This window comes from Lethenteron reissneri, chromosome 17, assembly GCF_015708825.2.
Source record: "Lethenteron reissneri isolate LAM-NWPU_2019-01 chromosome 17, ASM1570882v1, whole genome shotgun sequence".
NCBI lineage: Eukaryota > Metazoa > Chordata > Hyperoartia > Petromyzontiformes > Petromyzontidae > Lethenteron > Lethenteron reissneri.
The window spans coordinates 5,569,944-5,585,759 of NC_083795.1; the positions used below are offsets into that span (position 1 = coordinate 5,569,944).

Sequence of the window (15,816 nt, forward strand, 5' to 3'; positions counted from 1 at the left end):
CGCCATAAGGTTCATATGTATATGTTTTATTCTTATCCATCAAACCTTATTTTGTGGTGACATGTTTATAAACGGTGATTTATTTAAATAGACTTCCTGCAACATGAATAAAATAGCATAAGGTAAAACAAGCTACAAATCCGATGGGAAAATGTATATTTTAAATTACCTACAAAATACTTGCTGACCCTTATACTGCAGCATAAATGCAGCCCTCCATGTCTCCATGGGATAACAGATAATTTTTATAAATAGGTCCTTACATGGTTAAAGTGCAAATAATACCATGTACATTTACAGTAATTGGAACCCATGATGGGCAATAAACATTAATTTAAAATCACATGACTGATCACGTTTTTTTGGACTTGTAAAAGAGGAAAACAATATATTTTGTCACATTTTATTTCTTTGAAATAGAACAGAATATAATTTGTTAAACATACACGTGGAATATTTAAAATGCATGTGTTCTCCACGAATGTCATATGTATCAAAGGCATGTAAATCCATAGAGAACGAATCTGTACATCACAGCACACACTGACTTGCAATCAGAATGTATTTTACCCTAATTACGAGAACAACGTTGTTCCAACTGCACATCACAAGTAAATGCGCTTTGAAAGTGGAAAAGCCTGCTCATCTGCAATTCATGAAACAAGGCGCCACTTATATAATGAAAAACAAATGTTTGCTGCCAGATTACAAAATAAAAATCATTATCACCAATATCGCTTCCGAGATCGTTTCTTTCACACTAAATTGATCATTGGCATACCTCTTTTATAAGAAAAAATACAACGCTAAGTGCTACCACTTCAGATTTGTGGCGAATATGCCACTTACAAGCCTGCCACTTACAAGCCAGATTTTGAGTAAAATGCGTTTTCTAAATTTATGCATAACCGTATTTCACTTTGTAAACAGCTCATCATATTTATCTCGGGTCTGAATAAGAACCCGTATATGCGAAGGCTTCATAACAGATGGAACGGACACCATATATGGGTTGTGATTGTTCAACTTGGCCCTATTTTAATATACCCCAGTGACTCAGAGGCAACATGCATGTTGTTACTAGGGAATTGAGGCAAGCTGTGGGCTGGAGGATAGTATTATTTTAGTGCAGGTTCAGTGAAACTCAAAAGGGCATTGGGGCTCAACATTGATATGACTCTTCATATGATTTCCAGTGCTATGACTCACCTCAGCAAACATTTAAAACCTTTTCTTTAAGCCATTGCCAAAGAGAAAACAGAGTTATAATTGGAAACTAAACAGGGCTCGATTTTGCCTGTGAAACTTAACATGTGTTTTAAATGATGGATAAGGGAAAGACATTCTCCACAACACTGCCCAGCAGTATTGTTCTCTCTTTTTCATATGCACTGCCGTTTCAGAAATGTATTGGATTCTGTATTGTATAATTGTTTCACTATCGGTAGCAAACATCGTTAAGATGCCATGTTCATAACATTGTCTCTCAGCCGTCTCATGAACTGTGATTGTATAACAAATATTGCATGGAATGTACATATATAGCACTTTTGTCAATCAATTTCTGTATAAGGGCCTCCCCTACGCCTTGCAGGTAATGATGATTAGTTGACCACACTCGACTACGATAGTCGGTGTGGGTTGGTAAACGAGGGTAACATAGACGCCGGGGCATAGTAAATTACAACTATGGATTATTCTCCACTGGCCTCAATGCTTCCATAAAACGACATGTCTCATGCCTGGTGCCTGCCCAGCAAAGCTCTAGGCTCAACTCGCTTAGCTTCCCAATCTGACAGGAGCAGGTGCATTCCAGGTGATTTGGTCATAGGATTATTTATTTTAGATATGTTATGTATCCATCCCCGAAGATACCTTGTAACAAATATTAGCATTAGTGGACACAAAAAACATACCTGTGGGTAATTTGAATGGTAATTTTACCGTCATTTTTAAAAGTCGTACATTATTTTACCCATTACCATTACAGCAAAACTGTATTTACCACAAACAACCTGTGCTTGAAAATAATAACTCAGCACTTTTGCAGCTACGAACCTTAAAAATCCTGACATGGCTCAAGTCTCAGTAGACCTTTCTGAAAATTGGTTTTCCAGCTTGGCAGTCCACATGGGCTTCAACAAAAGGTATTCGGATTTTAATAGCTTGACCTGTGGCTGTTCCATCTGTTGGATTCTGCCAGATGTTTCCAATGCCAACATTTGTGCCACCTTGTTGACATTCGGCAGACACCGTTTGTGAATTTTCATTGTTTTCCAAGCTATATTTTTATGTTGAAGTTTTGATTGTTTTTTTATGTCAAAGCAATATTTGAACTGGATAATTAGGCTGCTCAACATTTTTACAACAAATATTTACTTTTAATTTCAAGTTTAATTTTTTTTTTATATTCAAAATGTTGGCATTTGGTGCCCAAAGGATGATTTGTCGTTGAGCCACAAAAATAAAAATCTGCCACAAAAAATAAAATTTGCTTAAAATGTCACTTCAAATGTACTTCTCATGAAGTTGTATGCAATTATGGGTACAATTTTAAACGATGTATTGTATGTATTACGTATTGAATTGTGTACAGCTTCAAGTGTCTATTTGCACCATTATTGCACAATCTCTTCAATTTGAGATGCAATATTTCACAAGTGCTGCTATAAGTACAATGTTGATATACTGTATGTTATACATTATTAGCATCCAGACATCTGATCCTGTTCCACCATTTAGCGAAGCAATCACCTTCAAATTCTTGACTACTTTTTTAATTTGTGCATTTTTTTAGGTGACACAATTTTAAAAGTACATCACATAATGGACAATTGATTCACGTAACATGAGACATATTGCACATCATTTACAGTATTTATATATATGGTTCCATAAAACAACCACAAAAGCCACAATGACGTGATACATTGTTACTCATTTAGTTAAACTTTAAATGTCGAGCAACCAATGGATTGTCTTGAATAAGAAATATGAATAACCCATACTTTCCAGTGTCCAGATAAATCAGGTTTCCAAAATGAACACCATAGTTCCATATGTACAGTTTGGCTTTACTGATAAATGTCGTCATTGCAGTCATGGTCTATGAGTAAACGGAATTGTTAATTGCATTAAAATGATTATGGACAAAACACCAGTAAAAGTTTTGTTCAGTTGACCTTCGCAGAGAATTCGGATTGATGGAATCATTGTAATCGAAGCAGGCTTAACTTATGTGCTTTATGCTTGCGTAAGCTGCTTTTTAGAAGCAGAAGTACACCTTTGAATCACAACGTCTGCTTCTGCTTAATGATGGTCATTCCTTTGGCAGCAGCAGCATTGTCTGCCTCCAGTGCGGTTTTTGAGTACGTGACGATGGAGACCATGTCCTCGCCAATGTCCACCTTGGAGCGTAGTCGGCGGCAGATGAAAACCTTCCGCAGGGCGTGCTGGAAGTCACGGTTGAGGAATGCGTAGAGCATCGGGTTGATGGCCGAGTTGCAGTAGCCCAGCCAGGTAATCACCTTGAACGCCATTTGCACGATGTGTGCAGAGTCTTCGTTGTTCGAGTAGAAGCCAATGAAGACGTTGAAGAAGAAGTAGGGCAGCCAGCACAGGACGAACGCCGAGATGATGATGCTCATGGTGCGCGTGGCCTTGTGCTCGAGCTGCAGGTTATTGGGACGCCTGCTCTTGGGGTGGTAGTGGATGTCCAGCGTCTGCGACATGATGCGTGCCGCCTTGAGCCTGGAAGCTCGGTAGATGAAGAAGTACATGGTGCACATGACGAGGAAGGGGATGTAGAAGGCGAGAGCCGAGGCCACGACGGCGAAGGTGCGGTTTGTGACAAACACGCACTCGCGGCTCGAGTCGAAGTCCAGGCCGGGAATCTCGTTCCAGCCGCGCATGACAGGCAGGAAGGAGATGAGTGAGGAGTAGACCCAGATGGCGGCGGTCATGGCTACGCACCTGAGAGAACACACACAAAGCGACACATTCAGAATGCAACAAGAAGACTCCGGACAATGCTTTAAGCATTGATTGGGGAACCTTTTCCTTACCCGAGGGCTGATAAGGACTTTCAAATATCTTTGCAAGGACACACGTTTACACACATATCTCACCCTCCTCTGTAACTGCAAGAGGCTCTTGAGGTAACAGAAGTAATTGAGTGTACTGAAATGTTATTAGGTTGAAAATCTTCAGCTCTTATACCAGAATAGTGCAACTAAGATGCCTGTAGTAACAGATATGTATCGTGTCCAGGAAATTTCAATGTAGCAGGCCATATGAAATGAAATCTCGGGTCATATCAATCCTTTTGTGTTATAGTTTTTTCCCTACTCCCAGGCTTAAAGCAAGGACTTATTGTAATTTATTATGAGGTCAACAGTCAGTGGCAGATAAATGGTGGTTGGAGTGTAGTGAAGGAAATTCGTTTGCAAGGATTCTCTATGTGGGTGTAACCATCTCATTAGAGAATATTCCTGACAACGGAATTTGACATACCTTTACCATGATCAATGTAGGTTTCATTGATTATATAAAAATGAAGAATTGTCACACAGTCCCGGTCTTAATGCTTCCGCTTCTTAATACAGGCCTCACATGTGACAATTTGTATCCTATTTCTTTTGTCAGGCATAAGTGGAATGATTTAAAATCTAAACTACTTAATTGTATCTGTGGGCCCCCTTTCAAGAACTCACACAGAGCACTGTGCTAAAGATGATTAAACAACCCCCATGACTGACACCACGTGAGAAGGCCTTTAATCAGCAGTGATTTGACAAAAGGTTGTATATTAATGGTGTTATTTAAGTGTCTATTGACCATCCGCTTAGTCACAAAGCCATTGAGCTATTTTTATTTTTTTTCATTCATGTAATGTCACGAAAAAATCTCTGACTTAGCCACCGCAATAATGCTCGCATTGCTCATCGGGTTTATTTGAGGTGCAACATCTGTGACCTTGGCTTTTAGCCAGGAAGTGTTTGTGTAAGATAAGAAAATAATTTTAAAATAGCTTTTGAGTAGAGGTAAAAGGGAAACACTCCAAATGAACTCAGTAATTGATTTTGTAATCTGGTCATCTGCGACATTGGCTGTTGACAGCTGACATGCTTAGACTCAAGCACTATAGGTGAGATAAACCTTATGATCATCAGGGGGGAGGTTATTATGGGATAGAGAGTGGACAGGCACTGCTTATAGATATTTTACATCTCAAATGTTTATAATATTTTGATTTAAAAAAATTATATTTGGCATTGGAACTCTAAGCAAATCCCTGTTTTATGCCATTGCAGAGAAACGGGTTCTCTAATTATAATAATAAAAAAAGTTTCTTTGAATTTTGACCTTGGATCTTTATAGCTGCTTTCGTATCGTTTATTAATTCAGCTGCATTGCTAATCCATGACAACTCAGTTTTGCAGCCTGTAATAAGCTCAAGTGGAAGTGTTGGCAGGCAGATAACATCGACAGCGCCTGGTGAGCCGAGGATATGAAGTAAACATGCAGCAAGTTGCATTAACGTGAGGCTGCACGTGGGCAGGGTGGGAAAAAGCTGCTCTGCATCCTGCCAGTCGTGTAAAATAACTTAAACACCAGCGTCATTATAGTCGAGGGGTGGGGAACCTGCAAGCCATACACGACCCAAGACTCAATTTGATATTGCATGGCCCTTCCGATATTAGGAAATCACCGGAGCTATACACTTTAAAATATAGATTGAAAAATCACGTCTTTCAAACTGCTTTTGGTGTTTTTAGTTTGTTGTCCTTCCGCCGCACCTCCGATTAGCACGGTCGGCTACGTATGGTGCGAAAGAAGTTAAATTTAATACATGAGCACTACCATTTAGAAACAGCCCGTAAATTATATTTACGTATTTATCCATCGTTGCAGCTATCTTAGCCGCACTAATTGAGTACTAGAGGGGAATATTTTACTGGTAGGAACTTCCTGGTTACACCAGCCCACAGGAGATTATTGTGTCCGTCCGTCCGTCGTGAATCCAAAATGGGAGGGGTAGGGGAGGGTGGGGAGGGGCTGGGTGGGGAGGGGCTGGGTGGAGAGGGGGGGGGGGGTGGGAGGGGTGGGGCTGGGTGGGGAGGGGCTGGTCACCCCATGGTGCCCTTATAAAACTCAACGTTTAACCTACTCACGCCGGCTTGTGCCCGCCCTCACAGTCGGGCATATTTGCGGAATACACCACGCCGCCGTTGACCCTGGCCATTGACCGAGCAACCCAACGTTCCTACCAGCTCCCTCCGCAGGAATCTGTTTTCCTGGCAAACACTGTTTCTAATTTTAGTGGGTTCAGTCACCTGTTGTTTTTTAAGCTGTTTTGAGCACAGTAAATGCATACTATCTTGGCATGGCAACTAATCTGGGGCCAGCCAAAGGTAACTGAAAGTCCTATTCGACCCCCAGTAAGGAACGGTTCGTCACACTAGTTTTAGTGGCGCAAGTATAAAGACATCTGTATTCAGAGTAACAAATGGTATAGATTTCTCAGTCATCCAGTCAACAACATCCCACCGAAGTGACATCTGAACATAACTCTCTGATGCGCGTGTTGTTCGGTACGATGTTCAACGTTTCACTCAACGTGCTGGGGGCTTCTTCAGTTTCTTCAAATCGTGCAAAAATCTGAGATCATGGGAAACAGCGTATGGTTCGGCACTACAGCAGGCAAGAAAGCTATGCAGAACGACCGCCAATGCCTATGCACTAATATATCTGATCGTGCTGATGTAATTGGGGAGCTGGTGCATTGGCTGTTCCGTCGCCACTAGCATTGAAGAATTGTGAAACAATCTTGATTTGAAGCTTTCGTGACTACAGGAATCCATACTCATTGGTTCTTTCGGTAAAGTCACGTAGGTATAAAATAAAATAAATGACGACGTTTCGGGCGCACCACAAGCGTCCATCATCATATTCTTAGGTTTTTTCGGTAAAGTCACGTAGGTAAAAAATTAAAATTAATAAAAGTAAAATAAAATAAAAATAAAAAATAAAAATCACGACGTTTCGGAGGCAACACAAGCTTCCGTCTTCATGTGGAACCGTCACAGCACGCTTGCTGTATCAAGTAAATGAGAGATTCCAAAAGATACTACCCCGTATATATACTGGTTGAGGGGGGGAATGAGCCAGGACAGACCCCCTTTTACTGGTAGGAACGAAGTGGACCAGACCACCAATAGATTAATGTGTCCGTCCGTCCGTCCGTCCGTCCGACTGTCCGTCCGTCCGTCCGTGTATCAACATCGCCCCCTACTGCAAACACTTGGCATGACCCTACAAAAACCTTTAGACTCAGTAACGCTATCCTGGTAGCAACATCGCCCCCTACTGCAAACACTTGGCATGACACGTGTAACATTCCCTTATTCCCTGAGATAGCTTTTAATTAAAACTTTGAAATTAAATAAAAAAAAACTCACAGCGCCCTAAAGCCTACAGCTAGGCCTAAAGCCTAGAACTAGGCCTGAAACTCTCCCTTCGTATCGTACCCCCGCGTGTGTGAAAGGGAGTTATGTTTAACAATGTTACATTCCCTCATGTTTTTAAATAGAAACATTTAAATTTAAAGCTTTTACATAAATCATTAAAACATTTAAATTAAAAATTAACTCACAGCGCCCTAAAGCCTACAGCTAGGCCTAAAGCCGAGAACTCGGCCTCAATCTCTCCCTTCGTATCGTCCGATTTGGTGTAGCAACATCGCCCCCTACTGCAAACACTTGGCAGGACCCTACAAAAACCTTTTGACTCAGTGGGGCTTTCCTGGCTTAACAAGTGTAATAATAAACTTCGCTTCAAATTTACTTTACTGAAACGCAGCACGTGTTTTTAACACAGAGACAAAAAAACATTTATTAACACAGAGACGAGATACATTTAATCGCCTTAATTGTGCACGAAAAGCACGGCGCGAGGCCTAGTGCGGCAGGCTTATGAACACAGAGATGAAACGCAGCACGTTTATTAAAAAAAAAATACTTTACTGAAACACAGCACGTTTTTTTAACACAGAGACAAGAAACATTTATTAACACAGACGAGATACATTTAATCGCCTTATTTTTTTGCACGAAAAGAACGGCGCGAGGCCTAGTGCTGCAGGCTTCGCGAGGCCTAGTGCGGCATGCTTATTAACACAGAGATGAAACGCAGCACGTTTATTTAAAATAAAATACTTTCCTGAAACGCAGCACGTTTTTTTAACACAGAGACAAGAAACATTTATTAACACAGAGACGAGATACATTTAATCGCCTTGATTGTTCACGAAAAACACGGCGTGTGGCCTAGTGCGACAGGCTTCGCGAGGCCTAGTGCGGCAGGCTTCGCGAGGCCTAGTGCAGAAGGTGGTGGTGGGGGGTGGTGGGGTGGTGGTGGTGGGAGGGGTGGTGTTGGGGTGTCTTTAAATCTCACAGCGTTTCTTGTCAAAACAAACACTTTTAATTACGTTACACTAGAATACAGTAATTTTTTCTTTAACTCCTCTATACCCGGTCGATATCCCTGTACCGGTACTAAGTATTATTCCTACCAGCCCACCCCGCAGGGTCCTGTTTTATTATTATGGTGACGGTTGGTGTATATAACAAAGGACTGAGCCTTTGTTATGTAGACTGGCTGAGAGGGGGGGGGTGGGGGTGCCAGAGTTGTTAAAGTCCATCATCAGGTGGGAAAGCATGGTGTAGCTCAAGGGTCATATTGTGAGACAACGGATGAGTGCACTGACCGTCGGCGGGACATCCTGCGCACATAGCGTTGGGGCGCCGAGACGGAGCAGTAGCGGTCGAGGCTGATGAAGCAGAGCGTGACGATGGAGGCGGTGCAGAACATCACGTCGAAGGAGATCCACACCTTGCAGAAGATCCGTCCGAACATCCAACGTCCTGTAACCTCGTAAATGATGCTGATGCATCGTGGCGGAAGATCGCAAATCAATATTTGATAGAACCTCAGAGCGTCCGCTTCGCGATGTTAACCAAGTGCCAGAGCTGCCGCCTGCAATGCACGTTTGTCTAATGTGCCGTATGCCATTGCTGCTCAATGGAAGCCTCCCCAAACTGCTGCCATCTCTCATAATCCTGCGATGCATTACTCCGCATTGCACTTGCACACGTGCTGATTTCATCACTCCATCTCCTCAATGAGGCATACAGTACTCGTGGGTGTATTCCATCCCTTGGCTGCCACGTTAGTTTTATTATTTACCATGGTCATCCTTCCTTTTAGTTGTATATCAATGTCCTTTTAATTGTTGCAAGTCTGTTAAGATGTATTGTCACTATGAAGGAGATCTACAAAGCTGAAAATTAGTCAGTACGAGAGTTTAGTTTTTTGTATTGTAGCAGGAAAGTTATAGATTTTGGAAATTGGGCTATTGCATATTCATTCAGTGATTTATATGTGTGAATAAATGGCAAGGTCTTTAATTTCCACTTTACAAGTACACTGTACGTGTAGTTTGTGGAATTAATTGTCCATTCCAACGAGATAAATTTTCGGTCACCAAAACAGATTTAATAGAAGATGCACAAGAACATTGGGAAGCCTCATAAAAAAACAGTCGATATCCAGCACTTAGAGAAGTTTCGTCCCTCAAAGTGCAACAGAACTTATTATTGAACTCTGATAAACCCGGCATACATTGTAAATACAAAAGCACACGAAAATCAGGAAAACACGACTCCCATCACCCCTTGATTGCATGTCACGTGACCACCACGTTGCATATACAATGCTCTCAGTCTTGTTCAAGTCACCGCCTCGACAGAGATCACCATGTGACCGTGTTATTATTTGCATGATACATACACATGTATATATATATGTTTTAACTTGTAAGAGTTATTGCAGTTTAGTCACAGGCAAATTAGATATTTAGAGTTTTGTTTATTGCCCATGCACCAAAGGGGTTGTTGTTCAGTACTACTTGGAGTGGAAAAAGCTACCAGTACAGTATGTGACATATCCACCATGGGGGCATTTACAATAGGCAGCACGCTTAGGAGAAATGCTGTCTGTTTTATACACACACTTCCTATGTATTTCCATACTTTTTTAGATGTTTCATATAACATTTGTTTTTTTATGGTATTATCTATCGAACATACTTTTGTACCCTTTAGCAAAAATATTATAATGAAAAAGCTACCACAGTGACCTTGCTATCATACATATGTGTGATTTAAAGACAAAATGCTATGAGAAATTCCTTGTTGGCATTTGCCACCCTGGTTGGTACTGACAAGTCATTTTCGGACCAATGGTTTCAAGCACCATCATGGCTTAGGTATGCAGTGATACTGGTAGGAACCTCCTGGTTACACCAGCCCACATGGGATTATTGTGTCCGTCGTGCAGGGAGGGGCTTGGTGGCGGAGGGAGGGGCTGGATGGGGAGGGGAGGGTGGGGAGGGGCTGGGTGGGGAGGATGCGGCTGGGTGGGAAGGGGAGGGTGGGGAGAGGCTGGGTGGCGAGGGTGGGGAAGGGCTGGGTGGGGAGGGGCTGGGTGGGGAGAGTGGGGCTGGGTGGGGGTGGGAGGGGTGGGGCTGGGTGGGGAGGGGCTGGTCACCCCGTGGTGCCCTTATAAAACTCAACGTTTAACCTACTCACGCCGGCTTGTGCCCGCCCTCACAGTCGGCTATATTTGCGGAATACACCACGCCGCCGTTGACCCTGGCCATTGACCGAGCAACCCAGCGTTCCTACCAGCTCCCTCCGCAGGAATGTGTTTTATACTTGAGTGATATTTCGAGTTTTTAATGGTCACCTACAGGTACACTCCACTACTGTATATACTTAGAATTATACAGTACATTACAAAAAGCCAAATTAAGTTTTTCATCGACAGAACAGATTTAATGATTCATACACAATACCATTGGGGACCTCATTAAATTAATTCAATATCCAACACTTATAGAAGTTTTCTCTGCAAGTGCTGAAAATAAATTGTTATTGAACTCGCCGGTAAATCCAGTAATCCATTTATATGTTTGCTTTAAATATACACACAGCACACTAAAGAGTGTACTGTTAAATGTGTGGCACACAACTTCATTTTACCAAACTCACTGCACGTCACGTAACCATCACATTGCATTTAGATTGCTCTCAGTCGTGTTTATAATACATAATGGGTGTTTTTGCGGACTATGTCATATGAATGTATATCTATATAAAAAAGGTCAAATATTTCAAACACAACCCATATGCCCAAACAACTCTCTGAGAATGCATCATTTTAGCAGCATTAGTTCAGTACAGGCAAATTCTGGACTTGTTTCGATATATTTTAGTGTCTCATCATCAGTCAGTTACAATTATTCATGCTGACAAATGTTAAGGATCCTCTCTTTACATACGGTTCATTCAGCCTTATCTAAGTCACCAACTGTGCATGTATATTGAACGTCTTTTGCACCGTACAGTTAAATATGTGGCTGAATTATTATTTACATACTAGATATGTGCATACATCGTTTAACTGAATGTGCGTCTGAGATTTATTTTATATCGTTATTTTTTAGCAGTTTAGAAAATTTGAGTTTGGGTTATATAGCCCATAAGTAAAGGGGTTTGGTCAGTACTGCCTGGGATGGCAAAAGTAACCAATATCCACCACGGGCAGTAACCACCACCATGGGTAAAAAGCTTATCACAAATCGTTTATACACACACACACACAAACTTCCTATTTATGTTCATATTCGTAAAATGTTTCATATCATATTCATTTGTTTTATTGTATTGTCTGAAATATCATTTCAATTATATTTAAATGGTATTATCTGGACTGTTTATTTACTTCTAAGTGTCAAATTTGAAACAGTGCCTGTGACACAGTTCAGTTGGATAACGTATTTGGATGAGCTCAAAAGGGATAAGTCAAGTAAAAAATGTTTTTCACTCGCTGATTGAGAGACAAACGTGTACGGGTATTGCAAATTTTAGAAGTTGGCAGTTGCATGCAGGCATTACTTCCCGTATGCATCTGTAAGACTACACGCGTGCACCGTTGCTGTATAACATTAATTCACGTGTTTATGCATAGGCTGGACATAGAACAATGATGTTCACTGCATCGTGCGCATTCAGATGCGCTTCCGTGGTCGTCTGGAACGCTCTTCCTTCCGATATGAGGAAGCCACTGGAGCTATGCACTTTTAAATATTATTTTTTGTCCTTCTCCAGCACCTCCGATTAGCATGGTTGGCTACGTACAGTGTAAAATAAGTTATACATCTGTAGTGAGTCACTCAGAGACACTAGTAGTAGGAGGCACTCTATTATAGCCTTCACAGGTGTAGGGGTGTTAGAGAGAGAGCCCGTTATGCATGGCAGCCTATGGCAAACAAACACAGTGGGCGGGGCTACGTAAGTGCACGGGGAGGTGCCCTCTACGACGTCCGAGCCAGGCACCCTGGGGGGGGCTGGTTCGAACGTTATGATCCCCCGGGGCCCCACCCCTCAGGGAGGGGTTGGGTATAAAAGGGGATGTATCAAAGGGCTCGGGAGTTATGTTAAAAGCTAACCAGAGAAGACTGAAGACGTCTTAGATAGAGCCCTGGACTCCCCTAGTTCGATGTCCTTATCAGGGCCGAACAGGACTGAGCCAGCGGCGTGGTCCCGGAAGCCAGAGCCGGTGCTCTTGTAAGAGCTGGTCTGGGACTCCGGGTACCGGGCCCGACTTACCAGTGTCGGGCCAGATAGCCTCCCCTAGCCCATTAGTGGAGGACTAAGAGGCAGGCTAGGAGTAGCTAGGACGTGTATCCTTAGCTAGTCGGGTGAGGGGGCCGATACCCCCTCCAGTGCTGTATGCCACGAACGTGCTGTGTCAAATAAACCCGTGTGCCTCCAACTCCGGTGTCAAGAGTCGTGAACGATATTACACAGGTACAAGGAGCAACTACACTATGGTGAGGACAGCTAACAGGCTGCCTGACTAACAACGCCGAGGAGGTGAAGATGGTGATGAAGACTTCCAGCAGCACGACGGGTTCCACTCCAACGACAGCCCCGAACCTTCGCTCGGGGTCCCCTTTTATCCACCCAGCGTGGCCTCGCTCCGCCTTCGGCCATGCCCCCCTTCTAGAACCTACTAGAAGGTTACCGTGCCCCCTCTATCACCTTTGCCCCACATCCCTCTCTCTGGCTTATCACGTGACCTGCCGTCAGACAGGGCTGCTACAACTGCAGATCCCCTTTCTCTGCCAGCAACCAGTGCTATGCGCCATAGTGACCCATTCCATGTCACTACACATACATACATTGATTATGTTTGGTGCAGCAAATGCAGCACTTGGAATTACATGAGGTGGGTGCGTCACTCGATCAACAATCTCAATCCACAGCTTGGTGAAGTGGGAAATATTTCCCCAAATTTCCCAATCTCAGCTGTACCATGGTATGCGTGCTAAATAGTTGTTGCTCCCATGCCTTTATTTCACCATCCCGTCTCTCTTTTGAAAGCAATGTCCCATGGTTGCCATCCAGTAAAAGTATTGGTTTTTTGTCAATATACTTTTCTCAGAGGTGGAAATCCTGGAGAGAAAAAATCTATTCGAGGTCAAAGGTTGAACGTTAATGTATGGGCAATTACACCGATTATTGATTCGTGCTGCACGTGTCCATTTGTTATTGCGGTGCTTGATTCATGAGGGCCAAAATTGGACACTCCCGGTAGGTAAGCAATTTCTCGTAAACCACGTCGCTTGCTATCCTCGTGCAATAACATTCGTCTGCCCGAGTGTGATAACACATTTTTTTTTGTACCGATGTCGTGTGTGCGTACTATTCTTGTACCTGACAACTAAAAAGGCATTCATAATTCGTTTAGAATGGCAGGACCGGCACCAACGTGTGTTATATACCGTCTATTCCGTAACACTCTATTAATACAACTACATCAATTAATTTCCAAGCATTAACGAAGCTGAAATAATAAATTGGAAGTATGCAGATAGCTTTCACAGATGGCTTTCGCAACATCTTGCACGGTGGCACCAAACATCGCAACACCGAAGGGATACTCTTGCCAACTATCCAGTTACAGTACCACTTAAATGTCTACTGCACATCGGACGGGAGTGCTTGGTGGAATGAAACTTGATCGACAGCATGAGAAAAGCCGCAAACTGGGACCTCTGCATGCAGACTGACTCTGTGGTCAGCGTTTCGGGGTAGACTTCCCAGCAGTTACGCCCCAGGGAGAATTGACATGGTGCAATAAATTACTGGCGTCATATTGTACCGCGAAAACAATGAACTAGGACATCATCATCGCATTGCAGTACTTGACACTTGTCAAATTCGCCGACGGAAAGTGCCCTCCTGCCGCACAGGGCGCAGTCTCCGCTTGTGACTGGACATGTTTTCGGGAACAGCGATACTTGAGTTAAGGAACCATTGTCAGCAAGCACCTATTAAGGTCGGCACAGCAGCAGCGGCATTGTAAGAGCTGGGAGAAGCCAGCACCACCAAGGTCCAGTCACCTTGGTCGCCCTACAGCGAACGGCTCACGCTGGGCAGCTGAACACTTTTTTGTTGTTGTTCATGCACGTCAACTAAGGAGAAACACCAATCCGTTGTCAGGTACAGTCAAACATCTCCCATTGCCCAGTGCACGCGTGTGACCGCTTATTGTTGTGTTCCATTTCTTGCCCCCGCCTCCCCCCCGTCACCTCCAACACGGGTTGGCTACGTACGGCGCGAAATAAGTTCAGCATGCGAGCGGGTACGTACACAGTTTGCACAACGCGGGATCGAACGTCGCGCTCACTCTCACCTGAAGGGCATCACCAGGCAGGCGACCAGGAGGTCGGCAGTGGCCAGGGACATGATGAACATGTAGGTGACCGTCCGCAGTCGCTTGTCCAGCACGGGGCACACGAACACCACGAGGTTGCCCAGCAGAGTGACGAGGTCGATGACCGACAGCAGGGAGCCCACGGTGATGTCACCTGCCCTGGAGCGCCACGTGGCCGAGGAGGTGTTCTCAGCAGGTCCTGCCACGGACCCGTTTAAAGGGAACACCGCCAAGAGGGAGCCGTTCCCCGGCTCCGTCTGCAGAAACGACATCTCCACACACACACACCCCCAGTGCAAGGTGCTGGCGACTGGTGGATTATCTTATTTCCCTTCACTTAATCTCTCTCCCTCTGTGCCTTTCTCTACCCCCCCCATCCCCTACCTCTCCTCCCTCCCTCTCTCACTCCCTCGCTCGTTCGCTGGATCTCCACGGCGTGACGTGGAAGCTGGGCAGTGATGTCTCTTGCAGGAGGATACAAGTTTTTTTTTGGTTGCTGCTGCTGCTGCTACGGCTGCTGCGAAATTGCATAGGGGGGTGGGGGGTGGGGATTGAGGTCGGTCACGACGCAGTCTGTCAGGGGTGCAGTTGTGTCCATTGTCATCTTTGTCATCACCGAACTCGTCCGGAGAGGACAATCTACCGAGTGAATGAAGCGACAATGACATCAGCTCGCGTGCAGCTTTCTCGGCGGATTATCGAATCGCCGGATCGTCTCGAGAGGTGTACAGGGGCTTGGGGAGGAGGCCTCCGTCCAGCAGTGGATGGGATCGTGGCTGAGGATGGTGGCAAGTGCTCTGCGGGCGTGTGAGGAGTAACGAGAAGGCATGCGGCAGTAAATCATCGCCGCGTGATTCTGCTGTGGGATGGAGCGCAGCATTTCGTTCGCACACCCACGGTTCATTCTGCGCGTTCATTCGATTGCGCGCTCGCGTTAGATCCGTCCATGTGCGATTTGGCGCACGCATGTGT

At 44.1% G+C, this 15,816-nt stretch overlaps 1 protein-coding gene across 1 annotated transcript; it reads right to left on the reverse strand.

The window, feature by feature from the left end:
• Positions 1-395: 395 nt before the first annotated feature.
• LOC133343240 (histamine H2 receptor-like) lies at positions 396-15,116 on the reverse strand. Its single transcript, XM_061552674.1, has 3 exons — positions 14,824-15,116; positions 8,768-8,944; positions 396-3,972 (listed from the first exon to the last, which is right to left on the reverse strand). Exons 1-3 carry the CDS (start codon positions 15,114-15,116, stop codon positions 3,291-3,293), a joined length of 1,152 nt encoding a protein of 383 aa, XP_061408658.1. The 3' UTR covers positions 396-3,290.
• Between the last annotated feature and the right edge of the window lie 700 nt (positions 15,117-15,816).